At 40.1% G+C, this 24,327-nt stretch overlaps 1 protein-coding gene across 1 annotated transcript in view; it reads left to right on the top strand.

The window, feature by feature from the left end:
* Positions 1–23,118, top strand: part of MDFIC2 (MyoD family inhibitor domain containing 2) — a gene marked incomplete at both ends in the record, with an annotated part of 38,472 nt that extends 15,354 nt beyond the window's left edge. Inside the window, 3 exons of the mRNA XM_079540108.1 lie at positions 7,284–7,322; positions 19,022–19,243; positions 22,859–23,118. Of these exons, the coding sequence (XP_079396234.1) occupies positions 7,284–7,322; positions 19,022–19,243; positions 22,859–23,118 (521 nt within the window). The remainder of the gene's footprint in view (positions 1–7,283; positions 7,323–19,021; positions 19,244–22,858) is intronic.
* Between the last annotated feature and the right edge of the window lie 1,209 nt (positions 23,119–24,327).

Below are 24,327 nucleotides of genomic sequence, written 5' to 3'. Positions count from 1 at the left end.
GTAGGGCAGCTATTAAGAGAGAAATTAATTACGAATTGATTTTTAAGGGCCTGGATTTCCTCTTGCATGCATCAGTCCAACTCAGGGATAGGCCTGTTCAAGCAAATGAGATGAGGTTGGTGTGAACGAATTTAAATGCGATCTGAAGCAGGCCCTAAGATATTTATGGACAGAGTGAGTCATTCTTGTTCAGGTTGCACGATTACATCAGTGGAGAATTAGTCTATCATCATGCAATGTCTGAGTCGCCCTTCTCTTATATCACCATACTTCAGAAATGTTGTGTGGAGTTCAACCATATTTCACTGCTAAAACCAGCAAGATGAAAGAGCTGAGCCACAGCTCCAGTCCCCTATGCCAGATGTACACGGACTGCAGAGAAGCTGCCCCCAGTTAAATCAGTGGATCTGACCATTCTCTGGTCTGTTTACCTACTAAAGCTTTTGTATAAATCATTTTAAGACCTTTTGCTCATTTAAAATATTAAGTAACTGTGGTTATAAAACAGTATATATCCTTTGCTCAGCATCACACTCAAGAAGCAACTTTGCTTCCAGCAGTCTCCAGTGACACAGCTATACAGATATTAAGAGGAAACAAAATCAGGAATGTGAACTTGAATACTCCAACTTCCTCCTCACCAAACTCAGATCTGTGATAATCCTTCAGCATTTCAAACCTCTGAGCATTTTATGACAATTTGAGTCAAGAAGAAATAACTCTATGCCAGACCTGACAGTCTCATTCCCTTCTTTTAGACACACAACAGGTTTGGTGGTGCTAGCACCACGTGTGATCCTCCCACGTTGTCTCTGAGAATAGGCAATAGCAACTACTCAAGAAGTCACCTCAGGAGAAGTTGTGGTGCACTGCTGTTGATATCTAAACTAGATTATGGGAGGGAAGAAAAAGGTGGAAAATCTCCCAGGCATCATTGGGGTCCCTGGAAAGTTTTTTCTCCTCATAGCAATGACTTTATGGCTAAATAGAGGCAGAAAGTGCAGTAGCGCATGAACTCCCCAGATACCAAGTGTTTATCAAGAAATGTGTTCCACAGCCTCATCCCATCCCTGCTTCTCTCTGCTTTCTGTGGGCCTCTCTCCCCACCAGGAGCCAGACAGGCTGTCTTCCATACATCTGTGCTCTTCTCACTTTTGGGAAATGGGGAGGAATGAAAGAAACCCCCTTCCAAGTGGAGGAGGCTGAGAGCAGTTAATTCTTGGATATAGCTCAGCAACTCCAGAAATTGTCTTAAAAGCACAACAAAGTTACATATCAGCTTATTCACAGGGAAACTCTCGGAGCATCCTATTTCTCTGCTACACCATCCACGGCCATTCAGTGGTCCAGAGGTACACAGTGCTGGAGATTTAAGACACTTCCAGTGCACAAATTTTACCGACTACCATTCAAGATATTCAGGCACCAAGCATTGTAGAGTTGGAACTTGATAATCCTTGGAGTCCCTTCCAACACAAACCATTCTACAATTGTAAGCCTCATATTTTCGTATTCATGTCATACTTTGCTTATACTATCTAGACTTTCCCTACATTAAGTGGTGTATTTTATCTTTTCCAAAAAGCAAGACTCCTGCAGCATAGCATATCCTATAGGCAGCTCTTTTCATATCTAAATCCAAGGATGTTTGGGGAGGAAAAAAAAGATTATATTTATTCAGAAATTAAATGAGATTAGTAATTTTGAAAGTAACGCACAAATAGCAATCAGCCTCTGCTATGAAGGTCAAAAGAAAAAGGACACATTAGCAATTGAATATCTTCTGTCTCTTTAAAGTTTTAATACCTTGTACCTGTTAATAATAGGAAATATCCTTCTTCAAGAGTAGCATTTTCAAAAATTGGTAGGATCCTTTTGCTAATTCTAATCTTCTTTTAATAAAATAATTTGCTAAAAAGGATTATCAAAAAGCATGAAAATGGAAGGCCAATAGAAGTGTACAGCCTATACAATAAATAGTTAATGTATTTTCTAAATGAATGATTTAAAATAGCTATTAAAGTAAAGAGAATGAGCTTATGTTTCTAGTAATGACTTCTCTGCCTCAGAATGAAATCTGTAAATCCCCGATTGCAATTTCACATCCCAAAAGAACAAGCAGTCCTGGGACTGATGCTTATTGCCTTCATCATTAATACTAGCATACTACATGGGACTTTTATCACTAGTTTGAATATTCAGCCTTATACTTATGTATGCTCTTTATTTTAAATCTCATACAGTTATTTTCTGTCACAAAAATAAAGCCCTCCTTCAACAAGCCTTTTTTGTATGTACATGCATACATGTATACACAGACATTCAGTATAAGTACAATTTTATTCATAAGAGTGCATAATGATTCAGGCTGTGATTGTTAATAAAAATGCATTTCTAACCATCAAATTTGAGTCTATTATTCTAAGTTAATTGCATTTGCCCTAAAGAGACTTGCGACTGGCTGTCAGCCTATTTGTGTCAGTTCCATTTTATTCATCAGTCAATCTTGTCTCCTCTTTTTTCACATCCCATATATTGATCAAATAGATTTGTTAGCATGCCTCTGCAGCTTTAAAAAAAAAGTTTTTGTTATTCGTCAGGTTTATTTGATTACTGTATTAGTTTGTCTGTTATCTTAATTGTTATTTCAATAGAAAATAAATGCCCTTTGATAGTCCCACAAGATTCCCATTAAATATAATCCATATAACAAGTTAGTGGATGGAGTGAATGTGGTAAGAAAATAAACACATTAAACCCATTTTAGAAGGTGGCATTAATCTGCAGCTGTATCACACTTGATCCAAAAGACAGGAATAGAAATAACTACAGTGTGAAAGATTTTGATAAACATCAGTGCTGTATCATTGCATATTATGCTACGTATAAAATACTTCAAGAAAAAGACATGTGACGTAAAATAAACTGAGGTCATATCTGGAAGGGTGGCTTTTTGTGGTTAGGTGTGAAATGGAACAATGTTATATATGACTTCAGACACCAGAAATTGGGCTGGGAAAGCTGTAAGCAAATGCAGGTGGAAACCGTTATATGGGGAACATGTTTGATTGGGAGAAATAGCAGCTTTTTAGGAAAATATTTAATGGAGTGAAAGAAGGAAGAAGCCTTACACAATTAAAAAAAAAAAAATAAATCAAAACAGCCCTTCGCACACGCTAATCAGTGATAGCTTTGGTAGTGCCTTCCCAAACACTTCCTGTGGCCTTCTCCAAGAGGAAGGTGATGCAGCTGTTTTGGTATGACCTGCCTCTGGTACCTTCACTATCAGCAAAACATAACAACACAGCCCTGGCTCTGGCTCCCCGCTTAGCACTGTGTCCCCAGCCAGCGTGTAAGCTTACATAGTGTCCGAAATAAGCATCGTGTTAAGACCAGCAATAACAAGAGCTTAATGTTTCATTGACAAGAGGTTCAAGGGTCCACGTGTATTGAGACAGTTGCTCAAGGTGTAGAAATGCTGTTTCCATAAGAAAAAAATTGAGGAAGCAGTCTTTTGCTTTACCTACAATCTTGAAGAAGGCTGACAAAGCCTTCAGCTTTATGAATGTGAGATTAACCAAGTTTTCCAGTCTTTTTATAAAAAGCTGAAGAAATTCCTTTATTTCTTCAAACAGGAGTACTCTTTTCATTATCTGCCTTCAGTCACCTATACATTTAGTTTCTAGCCTGAGTTAGTATTTTTACCATTATTATTTATAGCCAACCACTGCAGGGTGGAAGGGCGAGGAGCATGGACTAAACATTTCTTCCAAGAAACAACTCATTCCTGGTTTAAACTCTCCTATCAAGAGGGGCTGCCATGCCAGCAGGACACTCATCTCTCCCTTTGATTATTGCAGGATTTTAGGGCAGACAGCAGCTGCTGCTATGAACACCACCCCGAAGGACACCAACCCTATTATAGCAGGAGCTGTTTTAATGCCACTGCCTATAGCTGCGGACACTCAAAATGCCCAGCTCCAAGATGATTATTTTTCATCTGGAACGTTTTTTAACAGTATTTCACAGCAAACAACCATGCTAAAGCTTCAGATGGCCAAAAATAATGCTCACATTTGCAATTGTCACAGACTGGTTAGCAATACTGCGCGATTCAGAAGTGCACAGCATGATGATAGTTTCAAGCCAAACTGTTGTGACCAGCTAGTATGGCATATAAACAGGAACAGAGAAGAATACAGCCTCAACATTTGAGACAACAAAGAAGGAGTGGAATGATTGCTACATAAAAGATATTTCAAAGACCTCCCAGAAAAGCAAGCATAAAAATCCCCAATAAAAAGGCTCAGCAAGAAAACTGTCACACCCCCTAATCCTCAACAGACTTTAACAAGATGTTTGCATGAACCAGAGATTGTCTCCTTCCCCAGAAGACAAAAGACACAGAAAACAATACTGTCTAGCATAGGATTAGGAGGCAAGAGACAGATAAAAAGGATTCCTTAACCTCACAATTAGAAACCCCAACTCTCCAGCCAAAAGGATAATCAGAAACAGACTGCAAACCTGTGTCACAATAATTGCTGCAGCTATTTTTACTCTTTGAAAGTTGATATATTTTCTGATTTTTATTATTTATTGCCACCCCAAGAAAGGTTTTGATGACCACTTAACTACAAGACAACTGCTGCTGACAAACCACAATTCAGCACACATGGCAATAACCTTTTATTCCCCATTCCTTGAATTTCCATCACCACCAACCAGGCAAAAATTAGATTATCGATGCTCATAGCAGCTATCCAGTAAATGTTTAATTAAAAGCAAAATTACCTGCACTGCACTGGCCTTCTAACAAATGGTTGTCTTACTGTGCCCTAAACCAGAAGCACAGGCAGGATCCTCATGGCATAAGCATTTACTCCGGTTGAAAAGGAAACAACTTGGTTGTTATAATGAGCATCTTTAGCTTTATTTGGTACGAGGAATGTCTTTCAACAGAAGGCAGAGTACTGGCAAGTGTAGAAAACAGACTTGGAGGAGGAGGGATCCTGCAGTCTGGAAAGAAACTAGAGTCTGCAAAATTTGACCCTCCTGCAGTAGTTAAATGGTGACCATAAACTGTAATGGCCATAGAAGTTAACTGCGTAAAAGTTTAAGACTCTTTCTGAAGCTGAACAAGGCAACCACAAGACATCGACAACCACATTTACAGGGCATATATTAACTCACAGCCACTTCTTCGGTGCCAAAACAATCGTATATGATTAAGAAGTGTACATGTTCCCACTTTACAGGAGATGATTTGAGGCATGCAGGAATTCAGTGCTTTGTTCAAGCAGTTGGTGAGGGACACTTAGGATTTAAGCAGCCACCATCTCCAGTGGGCAGCTGATACAGGAAAAGAAAGGTACAGCACTTTTTCAAACTGTCACTTTGTACTCTTGTGATTTTGTCTGTCTATGGGATCTTAAATTTCTTGCTTTAATTTCCATGGTCCCGTTCCATGCAAGCTATACATCACAGTAGGGCTGCCACATATTCTGGAGGAGATGAAAGCAAGCTACTTGAAAGCACGTAGAGCTTGGCAGGGATGCCACCTTACCTATTACCATTTGTTACAGAAATATGTAAACACATCACACTTCCTAGAAGAGTCATGAAATCAATGCATGGAAAAGGCACGAATTCCCAATTATGTTAGGAATTTCAGAGGATACAAAGCTTAGTTTGCACAGAATTCTTAGATGAAAAACAAGTAACATCATTTACAGACTTCTAAGTAAAATTTCTGGACCGTGGACTAAGCAAAAGCAACTAACCATATACATCCCCACGGCAGGTAGTACCAGCAAAGCAACACAGAATGCCAATCAGTGCAGGGAGGAGCAAAGGGTAGTAGCATGATTTGTGTGGTGGCATGAGTAAGTTAACTTCCTCAGCAACCGAGCATCCCAGGGACTCCAGGTCTTGCCTGTGGGGTGGTGTAAGTGACCCACAGCAAACGTCCCCATGCCATCAGGACCTTCATTGCTGTCCTGCAGAGAAGCCAGCTGTGCTCATGTTAGGAGCCTGGGAACAGGGCTGTGGCACCCTGCTTGTTGTCTCAAAATCATTTCCAGCTCAAGTTTTCCTTGTTTTACAAGCAAGCTTCTGGTTGCAACTACTACAAACTCTACCTGGGATTTACAAGTTAGGTTTTTTCTTAGTTCACACATACAGCTCCAGACCTACCAAATAAATAAAGATCTGAAATTTTTATGAGTGACACCTGCACAGCACAAAATCCCACATACTGTAGTGCAGCAATGCCACCCAAGTATGCAGTCCTTCCCTCCAAACAGAGGAGAAATGTGTATTGCTCCAGACACCATTACATTTCTGCTTTGTCATCATCATTGATTTTATGATACTCAGATACTACAGTGACAAAAGGCAGTGCAAAGCCCTAACACAGCTAAAAACCTGGGAAACTTCATCTCATTGAAACGGAAAAATAAAGATAGGTGATCTGAATTTGAACCCCCAGCATATCACAAAACCTCAGCTCAGAAAATATGAGGGTATGAATAAGAGATGTTTAAATAATGACTTACTCTTGTTGCTTCAAAAACTGAGAGTCCAGCATCTATACATTTACCATGGATAGGAAAAGGATTGTGACAGTGCACACAGCGATCAGGCCTACATTCAGGTTCATTACCAGCATTTTTCTCGGTTGCAATTATTTTAATGACTACTTTTGCCTAATTAAGATTTTCATGATTTGGTGTAGGAAGCAGATACAACACCTGATATAGCATGTCCTGAAGCTAAGCACTTCCAATCAGCTTTAACAGGCATTAGCTTGGTCCCTTACACAGCAACGCAGAGCTGTTTCCCTGATCAGGTGAAAACAACTCAGACATCAGCCAACAAAAAGACATAGCCAAGATCATAAGTTTTACTCACTCAGATTCAGGGATGCTCCAACCAGCTGAGGTCCTCAGGGAGTTGCTGCTCCTCTGCTGTGTTGTGCTGACTGTATGGAAACCGACTGCATCCCCTGGGGAAACATTACACCTCATCTGAAAGGCCAGAGAAAGCTGGGCCCTCAAGAGCAGAATTATCTCCCAGTTTCCATCTAGAGAACTTTGTTTCCTTTCTTGTGAAGTCAATCAGGAGACAAAGCCTCCAAGCCCAGCAGCCTGACTTCTAACTTCCCTCCAATAACAGTGCAGCTTTATAAAACACCGGTGTTTACATGGGGTAACAACCCCACCTCATCAGCTGAGGAGTTTTCCTGCTCAGTGAAGTCTTCCTTTCCCATTCTTGTTTTCCAGAACTGGACAAACCCATCCTCCAGCCCCATGGAGACTCAGGTAAGATCCCCACATCCTCAGCTCCTTCTCCTCAAGGTACCATATAAATATAACACTGAAATGGCCACTTTCATGAAAGAAGAGAGCATGAGATATTCTAACTCCATGGGGAATACGAGCAAAGTGTTTCTTCCTTAACTATTGACTCATCATGTTTCAGTTTATCTTTTACAGAAGGAATATTTTTGTTTTACTATGAATTAGTGAAATATTTCAAGGTTTAGTCCAAAATAACAGAACAAAGAAAGAATTGCTGTGCAGTTAACTTCGCCTATGTACTCAAGAATACAAGGAATTTGCTTCTGAAAACTGAGCGAGAACCTCAAAGAACCAGCTCAAAAGCCAAATCTGCTTGTTTTAATTTGCTAAACCTCAGACAAAACACAAAGAAACAGTGAGTTCCTAAAAGCTGCTGTTGTGCACCTTACCTGAAAAATAGCCACAACCTTACTGTGCCTTCATCCTACCTGTATTTATCTACTGAGGAAGCAATAACAGCCATGGCCTTCCTTCCCAGCTGACAGCATTTTCCTGATTGAAGGGGTGTAACCCTTCACAACCACCTCAAAACCTTCAGAGCAAGGGAAGATCAGTCAATTTTTAACCCCTTCCTACACAGCCACAGCAGATTTTGAATGTCTGTTTGCTCTCTTCTGCTGATGACCTTTGGTTGTAGAGTCCAAACAGAGCCAACCCAAACTTTTCAGATTTTGGAAGCAGCCCTCAACAGTCTTTTCTCATACTGTTAATTGGGGAGTTGCTAATTAGAGGATGAACACACCAGGCTGGGCCTACCAGTAACAGTGAACTGGCTCTATTAAAGTCCACGTCATCTAAAAATGTTCCATAAGCATCTTGCCCCCATAAAGGTAATCCTCAACGCAGTGTCTAAGACCCTGCTGATGCAAGCCAACAGCCTACCACTATTTGTATTGCACGCACACAGGATGCAAAATTTCTCTGGTAGTTAAAGGACACTTCTGGGCTTTGGTGGGCAAGGTCAAGCCAATGTTAGTCTACTCTGATAAAGCATGAGGAGGTAAATCATTCTGTGCAACTCAGAAGTCACTCAGATGGTACTTTTGGCGTTTCCCCCCCCCCCCCTCCCGTGCTTTTGTTCTGTCAGTCTGAAGAGAACAGCTCGTGTGATGTAATTTAGAATGGAGCTTTTTTAAAGCTTTCACTCAGGAAAAGCTTCAGGAGCTCTGGGGGTATAGCTTAGCTCTGAGAAACAGAAAGAAAGCAAGTTTGCATTGACAGCTTGATCCCAGAGAGAGGTGGCTGCCTGCTTGTCTAACAGGTCCTCTGGGTCTGGATGAGGCAGAGACAGAGGAGCAGTCATATTAAGTGAACGTGCGCTGCCAATGTTAAAGGAACAATTACCATTATTCTGCATAGTTCACTGTTTGCTACTGCGATTTCCTTCAATAAAACCTCTTTTCACTTGCCAATTGGAGCTTGTCATGTAACAATATTTCTTATGCACAATACACATACTAAAATGCCCCTGTGTTTTTAATACATTTATAGTTGTTAACAATAGCGGTATAGTGACAGAAAAAATGTACTTGCTTTGAATACAGAATAGACTGAAAAAAGAACAAACCAGAGACCCTCTTCTTAAGGATTAATGGGGTTAAGTTTTTTCCTAAACCGAATGTTAAAGCATGACACCTCTTCCATTTCATTCACACCCAGGTCCTAGGCTGTGACCTCCTTGCTTTTAAGGGGAGGTCCACCTGAGCCTCCCTGAAACTTCTGACTTGAGGAAGTGTTGAGGAGGGGCACGAGCTCCTCCAATGGGTCTTCTCATCTATCATTGTGTCTATGCAGCCCTACAAGGGTGCTGCTCCTCGGGCTTTGGCAAGCTCAGTGCCCTGTGCCCAACCAGCCCCCTGTGCATGGCCCACATCAGGCACCAGGAAAGCTCTTTGGGAGTGCAGTTCCATGCGATACAGGACAGTCCGTGTTAGGGAGATTTCAGGAAATCTGTAGCTCTCCACTGAAAGTCTGTATGTACAATGAAGACTTTGTACTTGTACTACACATGCCAATGCTACAAAGCCAGGCAGAAACGACCACAGTGAAGGTGCCGTGGTGAGAAGAATTTAAGTGTTTGCTGGTGACGGGGCTGAACCTAGTATTTCATGTGCTCAAATGATCAAGCAGCTATTTGGAAACATTAGGACCACAGTTACGAAGGCAACTTTGTTCTGCAATAAGATTCATCGTTTCTAAGAACACTGCTTTGTTCCAAACATTTTTGTATAAACAGGGAGGGACATCTTGAGTTTCACTGCTCTCTCCTACTCCATCCAGGAGTAGTGAGCGGTAGGCTGCATTTTTCAGTGTACTTTAAGAAATCATGCTGGTTTGATGGTGTTTTCCCCCACCAAATTCAAGTGCTGACAGCCTCAGATCTCCTCTGGCATTAATGCTGTGCAATGATATCTTTGTGACCGTAACTGCCAAAGACCACAGGATGCAAAAGGAAGACATTGTGTGACAAGCTCACAAATTCTGACTGTAGCTGCTCTAAAATTTCAACTTCTCAACAGATAGAGCTTACCAAATATGAAACCTTTCCAATTTAATGACAGAGAAAAAACACTGAAAAAGAAACACCTTTGTAATAAATTCAGTAGTAGTTCATCTATAAATGTCTCAAACTAAACAGTAAGCAATTGCACAGGCATGTTCATCAGTAAGATTTACCTTTAGTTACTGTGCCAACACATTAAAGAAACCCCTGCCCACTTCTTGGCTCTCCGTTCTGGTTGGGTTTGGTTTTTGAAACTTGATCATATTGGCAGACGGTCTTAACCTCACCAATGGGGAGAGCAATTAACCCTGAGAGGAAGGAAGGAAGGCTGAATTAATGCAGCAGTGCTGCTGAGAAAAGGACATAACAATAATAAGGTTTGTTTTTTCTTTCATTTGAAAAATAGCACGATCAATTCAGATAAGATAGTGAATCAGAATCACCAGCTTCATGTTGAAAGTGAGAAATAAGGAGAATATAGGAGTTCTTAGTTATCTATAAAACAGGAAGAAAACAAAAGAGGATGTGGAAAGACTTTGTTTCTCTTTACTACAACTTTCCAGGGCTGTTTTATGGGATAGAGCTGTCACATGACCCAAAAGTCCAACCTAAGGCTTAAAAGCAGCGTCAGAAATTGCTGCTCCTTCAGAGCATGAAGGTGTACATGAAACACCATGAGGTCCTGCTGCCTTCTGCACTAGCTTCTCTTACTGTCATGGATAAATTTCACACTGTCACAGCAAGTAGGACACGAATAGAGATGCGAAGAAGAACTTGGTAGGAAAGGAAACAGGGCCTGAGGCAGAGCGTGGAAGATCTAACCTGGAAATAAACCCTGGGGGCTCTGGCACATCTATCCCGAAGGATGTGCGGCCACGTCCTGCACCTGAGCCCACTGGTTTCTGTGACCTGTTGACCAGCTGAAGTTACTTCTCTGCTGCAGTTTCATACTTAATCCCAAAGCTGTGAAGTTGCTGTGAAAACCCAGTGATTTACCTGGGGTGCATCAGCTAAGATCCCCAAGGACCTGGCGCTGAGCTGTGGCAGTGCATGGCTCTGGGTGCGCACCTGCAAACCATCCTGGGAATGTGCCACAAAAGCTGTTGTGAATTTTGCTATTGTGCTCCTTGGGAGCATGAATTATGTCTGGTGTCTAATGCAGATGATGATGTTTGATGCAATAGGCCCTTTTGAATTAGCGCATGAAAACCTTTTCATAAAGTGTTTGGTCTCCCCTTTTTTCAAAGTCCATTGCGACTGTGAAGTGTAAGTGAACAACATAAAATTCACACTGATCCTTTCAATTCTTTTTTAAGCATCCTGAAATCCAGCTACTTTTTCCTGGCTGTACATCCTTACTTTTTATAGTTAAAAGTAATTTTAAAGCAAAAAAGAACATAAACAATATACACTGACTCTTGACACTCCATTGCTTTCTTAAACTAGAATAATAAAAATTTGCAAATGAACAAAAGAGTGGGAGGAAGATATCTGATTTACAATGTTTTTGAGATAAAGAACACTATAAAAAAAGATCAATGTGAATAATAAAGCATTGTTAACTGAGTCATGACATTTCTATTCTCAGTGAAGATTTGAACAGTAGAGCTCTGCAAATGAGCACCTTGTGCCATTTTCAAAGTGGGAGGAAGACATATAATTATAATTTTTAAAGTGAAGAGAATTTTTAAAAAATCGCTGTTAAAAAGTTTATTGAAAAACATATCGACATATCAGTGTGACATAAATTACTTTAATTTTATTAAACTAGGAGAGGGGAAAACCTCTTTTTGAAGACTGGCTGCAGAAAGCATTCCTTGAAAAGAATTTTCTTTATTAAAAACTCTTTTCCGAAGATGAAACAGCACTGAATGTCAGCACTACCGTATATTTATTCTGTAACTCTTCCAGCAGCTGAGATCTATAAAAGAAACATATTTTCAAAACAGTTTTAACCTCCATTGTCTTGATCGTTCATATTAACGTTTTTCATGTCACCTATTGAAATCCCTTAAAGGAACCTTTTATTCAGTCAAAATTAATGAAGCCGTTTTCTTAAACAGCCTGCAGAAAGTAAAAAGGATGTAACGTTATGCGTTTTATTTGACATATGTTCTCTGCCATTTCACTTATTTGTGTGACGAGAGCAAAACATCATATATGTGTTATCAATTCTGCAGAGAAAAGTGATTTTGAAAGAGAAGAAAACTAACTGTGCTCTTGCTGTGTGTGCAATTTAAACTCAGAGTAAAAATACAGCATTGATCAGATTACCCCAATTGAGTCATTTAGTGCCTTAGCATTCCTCAAGTTAGGGCCCAGCTGTGAAATCATAGTTGGGGCCAAACTTTGCTGCTAGGTGTGTGCACATGGCTCCCATTTTCTTCAAAGGGAATGGCACACATGGCCAATATTTAACTTTCACCTCTTCCATTTCTCAGCTAGCAGAGCCAGAACCAATGCAGGCAATTTAATAGAATTAAAAATATAGTCAAGATTTCCAAGACTTACTAGTGATTTGGGCTATATAATTCAATACACCTCAAAGCGCAGATGCTGAGCATATTCTAAAAATCAGGCCATCTCAAATGTCCTATTTTTAAGCAAGTAAAATTGTAAATCACTTTGAGCATTTTGGCCATCAGATTCTAACAGCCAACAGGGTGCAGGATACCTCTTCAAAACTCTAAGTTCCAATTTCTGGGTTGGCTGAGATGCCTGGCTGACTTATCACTTCCCATCCCATTTGGGGCACTATGGTGTTTGCTCTCATTTCAGCCCTCTGCCATTACCAGCAGGGCTTGAACACAGCACGGATGCCCACCTGCGGTATCTGCCTCCTCAAGAAAATGCAGGGTACAGAGCAGTGAATCATTTGGAATGGACCACATGACTTTGACGTGCTAGGGCCTCATAGGTACATAAATATGCATCCCAAAGCAACTTCTAAGTGCCCCAAGGTATATGCAGATCTTCATTTCAGCTCAAGGTCAGGTGTAAAACTTTCCTACCATCCTTCCTGACTCTTCCCTTCGTTTTCCCCCAGCTCCATCTGTTCCTCACCCATCTCCTTCCCTCCACACTCGCCTCCCTCTTCTTCCTGTGTCCATCTGTTCCCTCCTTCCTCAGTATGAGCTGGGGAAGGGAATTCAGTCATTCACTGAACAGATTTCAAGACGAACACCCTCCCTTTCCCATTCTAACTTCATTCATCATGGTAAAAATTATAATGAATAGAAATGTTGAAGGTGAAAATTTATTAGGGATTGTGTTGCTTTCTTATATCAAAAGCAGTTAAAGCTACATATAAACATTGGCTTCATTCATTTTTTTAATATATGATATAATTAGTGAGAAATATTAGTGGAAGTGCTTGGTATGCAGTCCATCAACACATGCCTGTCAGAGTTTAGGATCTGGGCCAAAATTTTTTGCTAGTCCTCTGATAGATTTATAATAAGCCTATAGAAGGTTTTACAGTCAGCTGGGTCACTAATTCATAAAGTTAAAATGTATGCAATGAGGTCAAAAATTCGCTATTGATAAAATGCCCCCTCCAGGGATTGCACCATTAACTTTGTTACTGCAACGGCAAAAAATAAAAATAAAAAAAGAAAAGTAAACCCAGAGCTTCTGTGAATTACCAGTCCATCATCATAAATCAGGAGAGAAGAACTTGCACGAGTTCATGATGTCATACAAATATTTATAGCCTTGTGTACTATTTCCTGTTGCCCTATTATAAAAATAAGTCTCTAGATCCCTTGTATCCTCAACCCTGAGCTCAGCAAAATGCAATGAGCATGAGACCATGAGTGCACCTATGATACTAGTCAGGATCTGCCTGGGCTTGTTGTAGGGGCAAGCCCCCATCCCACTTTGTCTCTCTGACTCTGGGTGAAGAAGGAAGAGAGACTGAATACTCCAAGCACTGCATGGGAAATGGAGGGATAGGCAAGTGCAAGAGAGGTGGAGGAGCTCAGCACTCACATGAGAACCTCGGGCATCTTGTTCACCAGGAGGGCTAAGCCATGGAGGCTGGGCCTTGAGAGTGTCTTCCTTCCTCCTCCTTCACTGGCCTTTCAGGAACCTCATCTAATGGCTCTAGGGTACTTGGGAATGGATGATGGCCTCCGGTTCATTACAAATATTCCAGTCCCAACACTTTCTGTAACAAATCAAAGAACTATTGTGCCTGTGTTGATCCCTTTGTCCTGACCCTTCAGATAAAACTTTCTCAAGGAATGAGATGACCTTTAAAGTCTCTTCTAACCCAAGCCATTCTGTGTCTCTATGAAGGAAGCATGCTTGTCTCCCCTAAATGACTGGTATTTGGAGAAATTTCTGTGCTGAGCCACATCTATTTACAGTATTTCTCTGTAACGTTGTGTTATTTTTCCACCAAGACAGCTGCACCAGCTCCTTGCCTCTCCCAGTTCTCCATGAGGTGATGCTGAGCAGTGAGGACCACCCAGGTAAGCTGGCAGCCCCATGCATGTGTCACATCACACCATGCAGCTGCACATCTGGCCTCCCCTCACATTGCTGCAAATAATTATTTAAAGAAAAAATGATGTCCTTTAGACAGGTGACCAAAGGTCATTTTCTTACTTCCTTTTCTCTCTCTCTTTTCTGGAGTTTGGGTTTCATTTTTCTGTGAGTCTTTTCAAACCAACTGAGTTCAGTTCAAGTGTTTAAACTTACAAGTCATCCTCCATCAGGTCTGATGTAGCTCTGCTGGCTCCATCTCAGGACTGAATGGACATGGCACTCAGCTCCTCGAGTGACGAGCACGTGCTATATTGAATAGACAGGCAGTGACAGCAGTGCATAGGATAGGGAATGGCAGGGAGATCAGCCAGGCATTCCTTCAGTGTTTCTTGTGCACTGATATACAAAGATGCCTCACGGTGAAATTAAGAAGTTACACATCCTAAACTGCCAGAGTTTTCCACAGAATTCACTGTTAACCCTTGGGACTCCTTGCCCCAGGAAGACAAAGCTGGGGCTGCAGCCAGGGTGGATTGGGAACAAATCCCATTGGTGAGCAGAGCCACACACCCACTTGTCCCTGGTTGTAAGATGTACACGAGCTCTATATGGCTCTGCAGCATTGCCCATATTGCTTCAAGCCCTGTCCAGCAGAACACAGCCATCTCAGTCCCACAGTCCCTCGCCAAAAGAAAGCAGACTTAAAGCCCTTATACGCCGTTGTATAAAAACTAATTTCTAAAGTACGCTAGGAAATTCTACCTCCTGTTCTCCAGGGCTGGAAGACCCTGGTTTGTGCCTGAGCCAATGAAGAGAAATAGGGGTCAGACGACCTGCTGTAAATACCAGTCTCAAACAGCACCGCCGCTCCTTGCTATTAACAAGAGGGATCTGTGGCTGGCATCAATGGGAAGCAGGTGATTTACTTTGTGCTTTCATGAATTCAGACGCTGTTGTCAGTGGCCTGAATCACCCGGCTTAATAAAAAGTCTCAATACTCACATTAAATTCCTACTATTTGTCTTTAATACAAACATGGGTAAGCAATCCCAGTTCCCTGCTATAACAGTCCAAGCAAGCCCCAGCTTCCCTGGATAAAGAATAAATTGGCTACTCCGGGATATTCTTTAAAAGTGGTACATTAAGGGAATTTGCCCCTAACTACCTCTAACAGTCTAACCAACACAAAATAGCTTGAGATCTTTTTTATCACAATGCACCTATTTTTCCCTTCTAATCCAGTTCAGTGAGTGATTTCTACCTGTTAAAAATGGGCTTCTGCAGACGTGTGGAACTGTGGACACAGGCTTTTAGAAGACAGTAACGAAGTTTCACCTCCTGCCCATCTCCATCTCTCTGCAATTTTTTTTTTTTTTAACATTCTCATTTAAAAGCAGTCATAAATAATACCAGCTGTACATAATATATATATTTTAAATCCTGTTTGGCTCTGCTTATTTGTTCTCATCTCTCAGCCTATTACTGCACCGTGCAGAGACAAACTATAAAAAAAGGAAAAAGAAAAAAAAAAGCTAACCACTTTTTTATGCTGGCCTAGCATAATTTTTATTTCTTTAAACACTTTGTGCAAACATTAAATTGATAAAAGACATAATGTAGAAGGACCCACAGCTGAACTGAAGGTAATTGCATAAAAATGAAATGGAGACCTATAATTGTACACTGCTTTAGCCTCTATCGCACTGTTTTCTGGAAGCACGGATCTCGCTTGTCATAGCAACTTGCTTGTTACGGTGATTGCATGAAGACTTGATCTAGCTGTACAAGACAAGTATAACATTACTTGAAGGGAGCTTTTCAAACTAAGAGTCTGACACTAAAATGTACTGTATTTTCAAAGATATAGTGTGCTTTAGCAAACAGAAGAGTCCTTGAATGACAGCTTTTGTTACCCTTTTGTTTGATGGTGCTGCATTGAAAAATTCAGGTTATGTCTATGCCTTTCTATTTCTGGTTTTGATTTCTCTTCAACAGCACTTCAAGAATAAAAATTAACTTGAAGCATGAATAGTAGAAGTCGGTGGATACAGAAAATGTTAGTCTGGCATTTACTGATTACTTCCGTCTGATTTTTTCAGTCTCGTTTGTTGAATGCTCAAATGCGTTCCGTGGGCCATTGTGTTGTGGCAAAATAGGGGAACTGAACAGATATATTGCAATTTAAAATATATCCAGCTTAGACATTAGGGCCAATTTTGAAAGGGGGAAATGATACAAAATGTCATTCTTGCATAGACCTTTCAATCTGACCCACAGGTATTCAACTGCTCAGCCCATGTTCAGCTCTCAGCCTGGACGAATAAGATCCAATTGTAAGACTGGCACCTGAATACCAGGTGGGGCATGTGCTTTTTGGACCCACAAATCAATTATTATCCAATAACAGCAATGCATGACCAGGAGGACATTGCTTCCTCCAGATCTCTGCTACTTCCATTAACATCTCCTTTCTAGGAGATGGAATATTATTGGAAGAAAGCACAGGGGAAATTGTGATATGTCATTGATTTATAAACACTGGAAAATAGTAGTTACTGTACATATAAGTACACCCAAATTGCATGAATTTTCACATTTTGGATTCAAGAGGTTAATCAAGAAGTAGGAGAGAAAAAAAACTATACTTACTGCTCTGGAAAAAAAGCTATCAACAAATTATTATAGTAAAAAAACCACAGACATATTTGTCCAGAACTCTCGTTTCCTTCAATCAAATGTGCAACCTACAGGCTTTGCACTGCTGCATCACGCCCTGAGGAGCTGCTGCCTCTTCTGCCCTTCTCAAGTCTCACCTGTGGCTTTCTGTCATCCTAATGCTCACAAAACCTGACAGCTGTAGGTTTCCAAGTCCCCTCTCCGTGCCACTACTGCCTTACTGCCTCCTTCTTTCCATTTCTCCCTATCCTACCAGTCACTCCTTGCCTAAGGCCAACCTATAGACTCTCTGGGACAGGGAAACCCACAGTTCCTTTACAGCAGACCTTGTCTTTACTGCAAGTTCACAATCTAGAAAAAAAAATACCTGCCAACAAACATTTTATAACCGTGATTTAAAACAAAAATGAATACACTATCTTGGCATTTCCTCTTATCCTCTTCCATGGCTATCACTCTGATAAGCTCTGCCCAGCTTTCTCACTCTTGGAAACACCACTGCATGAAGTTGACAGCAGGATAAAATCTGACTATGGGTAAAATCGTATATGAAATTTTCACTCATTCCATAAGTAAGTGGACAAAACAGAGAGGACTTGGGGTCTATATTCTCCATCACCCTGTAGTAGAAAACAACTTCTGGAAAGATCTTCACCTTTTTTTCTCCAGGATCAAATCCAGCTCCTTCTGCCTCTCCTCTTACATCAGGCCTCACCACTTTGCTGAGTTCCATGAGAGACAGTTATACCTCAAACCTTCACTTCTCCTAGCTCAAGCCCAATGGTCACAATTTTTTTATCCGCTCTTCTTGCAGTCTACTCATCCTGCCCAAATTTCCTTTTTTCTGCCACAAGTATAATTGTAGGAGCTCAACTGCAAGGTTTCACTCTTTATCAATCTTTTCTTGGCTTTTATTTAATATACAGCAGGCATCAAAGGTACCTGAAAGACAAGAGATAAGCAAGATCTCTCCTCTGGCTCCTTGCAGCAGAAAGCAGACTAACTGATTTAGAGTATTTATGGATCCCCTTTGAAAGTAACGTTTGCAAAACAGAGGTGTTTGTAAAGATTGATTTTCTGTATATAGCTTAAGATCAACATATCACAAGATCAACCAAGATAAAAAGTGAGGCTGTGCTTGATGTGAGGTGCAGGAGTTAATCAGTGGAAGATAAGAACTAATGAGGTTTTATCATCCCAGCAGTAGAGCAAATGACTGTGTTTCTTGGACTCTTGATCACTTTGGAAAATAAGTGTAACTGTACATCAACCCACGTTTATCTGCTCCTAAGTAGTTCCTCAAGGATACATTGAGCTCAGAACTCTTCTCCCCTAATAGGGACTTAGAAGTAAGCTCTGTCTCTGGTTTCTGAGATGACTCTCTGGAACAATGACAGCATGTGAAGTATCCCATCTTCTAGCTGAATTTCGGGCCAACGATACAAGCATGTGTAGTAGCTAATGAAGTAGTAGATGAAGTTATAACAAAATTTGAAACAAAGATAATCTGATTTTCTTTGCAACAAGACATTGAACCATGGTCAGCTGGCACAGCTCCATCTGGGTACTACCTACACACACTGTTGGCTGTAAATTTAGAGAAACAAGAGCTGCTGTTGAAAAACCAAATTATTGTTTTGCATTCTCACATATCACAAATTGAAGTTAGAACATACTCCAAATAGATTTCAGCTGAGGTTACAGTTCTGTTCTCTCTTCTCGCCTGATCCCACCCAGTGGAAGGGAGTTATTACTTAGCCTATAAATCCTCTGGGTTTAAGAGGAAACCCTCGAGTGCAAGTTTACAATTGCTTGCTTGATGAATAAACTTCACATATGTAAGGAGACTGAAATCATCAAGCAGGGTTATCCCTTAGAAGTAAACACCTATAGGCTTGGAAATTCTGCATATGTTATTCCCTCAGATCTATGCCTTAGTACCACAAACAAGTCTTTCTTTTTCCTTTTTTTTTTTTCCTAATCCCACCAGAAAACCAGCTTACAAATGAAAAACATACAGATGAAAAGACCGTGAAAGGTATTGTTATGAGTTCTGTCGCAGAATTTAGCATGGCAGACACTTCATCAAAAGAAACCAAAAATGAGAAGAAATTGTCAGAAGCAAGCAGATCATCCATTGCTTCCCTGGAGAAATGCAGAGAATTCACCTACATTGAAGATGATGCGTCAGTTCATCAGAGAGACAGTGATGGTATGTTTGGTAAAACAAATTGCATTTCTAAATAACAAGCACTTCAGAGCACAATGCATATCTAACTTGAAATAAATGCTTACGTGCTTAATGGGAAGTTCAAGAACATAGCCAAAAGCAGTAATAAGTTGCTCTATTGCCATTTTCTCATTTGAGTGATGAGAATCTGTAGAAGAGAATCTTAAATTTTCAATGATATTAAAGTCATAGAAGAGAAGCTTACAGCCTACAGAGCTGCTGTGCTCCCCTACATGTAAACATACACATTGCTAAAGCATAGCCTGATCTTGGGCTATTGACCAGAGCTGTGTCACCTTGTGAGATAAAGGGGCTGGTCTTTCTAATAGTACAAGAGCATGGGTTAAGGAGCAGAGTATCTGTGATTTTGTTGTCGTTAAAGAAGGAACCAAGAAAGAAGGGAAATGGTTGTGCCCGTAACAGACCATGGGCTATGACTCCTGGTAATGTAAATAGCATGACAGCCCTGATTTTAGTGAATAACCAGCACTTAAGAAGTTATTCCTGGTTATTAGCATAGATGTGAAAAAAATACTTACGTGAATCATTTGTAAAGTTTCTAATGTGTGTCTTATGCAATAATGGATAAGTGTTTCATATCAAGCAGCGCTGAGATCTATCATGGATGTGATAAAAATGATCCCTGAATTAAGAACTTGTGAATACAGGTCAACACAATAAACTGCAATGCTGTCATGGAACAACTACCACCTCTGTTGTAACAGCGATCCTGTAACAAAAGTGATGTCTCTGTCACTTCTGTTAGAACACATTTAATTTCAATGAAGGGCAGTCAGTGTTTATTGCGATTAAGGGACTCATCCTCCAGCCCAGACATTCACTGTTTTCTGAGTTTATTGACTATCAGATCAGGCCCCTCCATCATTACTGGCACACAGATGTGCACATATGATGAAAATAGCAGATTTCATAATCCTTAAAAAGCAAAAGGAATCAAGAAAAAAAAATAATTAAAAGAAAAAAAAAAAAAGCCACGCTCAATTAATAATGTTACATACTGGATGGAAGCCAAGAGAACCAAAGGAAACCAGATTTGCGGTTGTCACTGCATACTCTGCTCTCCTTACTCTGACAAGTTACTGCTTACTTCACACACCTAAAAGGCTAAATCCTACTCACTGGTGCATGGAGGATCTCTGGAAGCAGAGCAGTTGGAGATGTGCTGAGAGAAGAGCAGATCCAAAGCTCAGAGGTCTCACCGTGCTGGCCCTGGTGGCATGAGCAAGCTCTAGTCCAGGTTTGTGCTGAACAGAGGGCAAACTGGCAGCCACCAGACAGGAACAGGAAAAACTAGAGATGAGGCAGGCTGGCTAAATTATTATAAGTTCTTCTTTTGTGGTAATTAATCCACTTATGTAGAGAATGAGAGCTGAGGTCATTGTTCTCACTGAGATAAATGCAATAACGTCTTTTTGCAAACAGCGGGGAAAACAGAAGAGAAAACAGGAGATTGCATCTCCTTTTATGCAGTTTGTGGCTAATTTATTTTCAAATATATAAATGAATGCATAGGAATGGATGCTTAATTGCTAATATCTATTATTTATATACATTACCCCACTTAAAACAGGACAAAAAAAGCCTCACACATGCAGATTTTTCGAAATGTGTTACATCCATTATCACAGTTCATGGTGTGTGCTCTGATGGGAATTTAAAAGCATCTTTACTGCACATCACAGACTCTGTGCCGAAACATTACTTTGTTATTAAAATCTTGTGCTTTTTGTGTGTTCCTTCTCCTGGATGGAGCCCTAAGGATGGTACCTTTTCTGTGAAGATTACAGAAGCACCAATATGGTGAGCACATCAGGAAAAGAAAAAAAAAAAAAATATTAGAAAACAGATCTCTGGAGAGGAAAAAAAAAAACTAAAAGGAAAGATTCCTTAATTGATACATGATTTTGAATATGATCTCTTGTACCTAGGTATAGAAAGGAAATTTCATCAACACATTAAGAAAAATAGTCTTAATTACACCATAGGCTACTGGATAAAATGATTACATTTTCTACACTGTAAATTTCATACAATTAAATGCAGCAGTGTCACCTTATAAAATGTTTCAATTTTATAATTATTTCAGTTCATTTACTTAGAAAAAAATGTAAGCATGAATTTACTCAGTATCACCAAAATCTAGTCATTCTTATTCAACAGAACTGACTTAGAAGTTAGTTGTGCTTGTCTGAACCTAAATAGATCTTGACATATTTAAATAAGTATTAAAATTGATAGCATTGATGATGATATGCTACTTAGAAAGGAGTTCAATCACACGCTATTTGTTCTTGCTACCTGCTATAGCTGCCTTTTTTTGTATACATAAAGACACTGGAATGATTTTTAATTTTGTTTTCCATCGAGAAATCTTTCATAAAAAATAAAAAAGAAAGAAAGAAAAAAACAAGCATAATTCTGGAAACTTCCTGGCAGTGAACTTTATGTTACGTGAGATAAAAAAATGCCACAACAGAACCAGTGCAGTTGAATGAGTTCACAGTTAGTCATCCCAGGGCAAGAAACGCGGATGTAACCATATGCTTTCCTGAAAGAACCAATGAAAAGACATTCGTGTTGTTGAAAGCATTTTTCTTTTCCAAAAACAAGAAGGGGGAAAAAATGGAAACGTTTGGTTCTTTGCGATCCAACAGGATTCACACCGTCAGAATCTCACACCTGCTTGGAGCCCTGCTGCACTCCACCAGCTTCCCCAGATGCCATAGTTCAAATTTGGGGTGGTAACAAATCGAGTTGGTTTTTTTTTTTTTGAGGGGGGTGAATAGAAAACAGACAGGCATCATCCTTCCTGATACTGTTTTCCAATTTTTTTGTCTCATTTTGGAAGTTGACAAGGCTGTAAATGAAAAGGTGGTAAAATTTGGGAGTGAAAGTAGAAGGGCCTTGGGCTGAGAATCCATCACAGTGCCCTCTGCAAATGTGGTTCTCTGTATTTACCATTACCTCTTCTCTTTGGCTAGGCCATTTAGCAGTCATTAAACAGTTCTATGGAATCAAACCTTTAATAGAAGCCAAACTGGAAGTAGATGAGGAATCTGTAATTGTTTTTTTTGCCCTGTACTGTGTGTAGCTCTCATTAGATCATCTCAGTCCTCATCCAGATACCACATCTAATTCATGGGCAAAGGTCACCACCCATCCAGAACAACCAAGTACAGCAGTAAGAACCAGACCTGGAGAGTCTGAGGACCTACTCCACTCTCCACAAAAGCTTTGGGTGTCTGTGCATTGACTTCCAGCAAGGACTGAATCAGAGCACAGCAACAGGCAGTCCGGAAAAGATTTCCCAAAAAAAAAAGATTCAGTACCAAATTACTTGTAGGCAAAAAAATTACCCTTGATAGAGTTTTTTGGGGGGAATTCTTTTGTTGATTTTTTTTAACAAAGAAATTCTTTAAAGAAATAATTGCAGCAGTCTGATTGTTTTTATTTTTTCATATTTCCATAGTGTCAAATTAAAGGAATTATCTCATTTTTGCATGATCACAGCAGCACAATATTGGGTAATCAAGCATGCCCTTTTTCTCACGTCTCCCTGCTTTTCCTTTTTCTTAGATGAATGTGCAACACTTATCCTGGCCTGCTTGTTCTGCCAGTTTTGGGACTTTCTTATAATGCTGCCTGATACCTGTGAACACTGGCTGATAGATACCTGTTGTCCATCCAATAGATACTACCAGACCTCCGATGAAGACCACTCCAACAATGACTGCAACTGTGACTGTGACATTGATTGCAGCCTCTTTGAGTCCTGCCATGAAACTGGCGAATGCCTGGAACTTGCCATGGAGATTTCTGAAGTCTGCTATCGTTAATAGGAAAACAATTGACAAAAATCCTGAAAACTGCCGGGAAGGGATTGGACAGAGTACAAGGAGACTTTTTTTTGGCAAAAAAAAAAAAAAAAGATAACAGGAATGTTTTCCAGCCGGACTATGCCATCATGCTGCTTTCACCCTGGAGGTCTGTATATTTGTAACATACTGGTTCTATGATAATAAAGGGCAAAAAAAAGGTTTCCTCCTTTGCCATAGACAACAACAGAATTCCTAAGTGCCAAGTGTGCTCAACGCGTTACCCGCTGCCAGTGCAATGCTTTTATAAACCCCTAATTGCTTTAAACATGGATTTCCCCCGTTCACAAACACAGGATGAATTAGGACATTCTTTTAGGACTGATATATATTAGTTCATCTCCCTAATGGATTCATACATAAACATGTATTACACATTGTTGGTTATTATTAATAATGTATGATACAGCATCATTTTATAATTAAAAATTTATTTATTCAATCTCTTAAAACACACTTATATGTTCAGTTTAGGTAGAAAAGAAAATTAAATGAATTAGAAACCATGCTAGCTGTAATTACAGCAAATGCCTCTAAAAATCTCCAGTGAGTTTTGTGGAGGAAGCACTTTAACAGGGTAGTGCAACTCGACAGTGTATTAATGTGCGTGCCTATGGTTATGTAATAACAGGTTATGCCTATTGTTCATTAGTTGTAGAAAAGGGCTCCTTAAGTGTAATTAGCCTAAATGCGAATTGACTGCACACTTCCAGAGGAGAATTACCCCATGGATAGCCAGTAACTCCTTTGCCTGATTTTCATTTGCAAGATTCCTGCAAGCAGCAGAATATTGCCATCTATTCTAGTGGAAACAGGCATCTCCACCTGTGCACAAAAGATTACAAAATGACAGTATCTATCCTGGTTGTGCTTTCAGACTCCCTCTATCTCTTTTTCTGATGGCAGGTCTGATTAATAAAAAGGAAATACATATTGTGCATCACACATATGACAACAAAAGCATGTAAATTCAGCTGCCTCAGGGTGCAGAACGATCGTATTAAGCACAGAGGAAAATACAGAGTTGCTTGCTCACATTAGATATTTATAGACTAACACCAAAGACCACATTTGCTTTGTATAGTCACAAAACTTCTCCCAGGACCCTACTGATCTCAGTGTAGAAGTGCCTGGGGAATCCCAAACAAGAGTTCTGGACAAGATTACAGG

Source organism: Tetrao urogallus (assembly GCF_951394365.1).
Source record: "Tetrao urogallus genome assembly, chromosome: 10".
Taxonomy (NCBI): domain Eukaryota; kingdom Metazoa; phylum Chordata; class Aves; order Galliformes; family Phasianidae; genus Tetrao; species Tetrao urogallus.
Note: the sequence above shows the minus strand (reverse complement) of the source record. Positions and strands in the feature narration are given on the sequence as shown.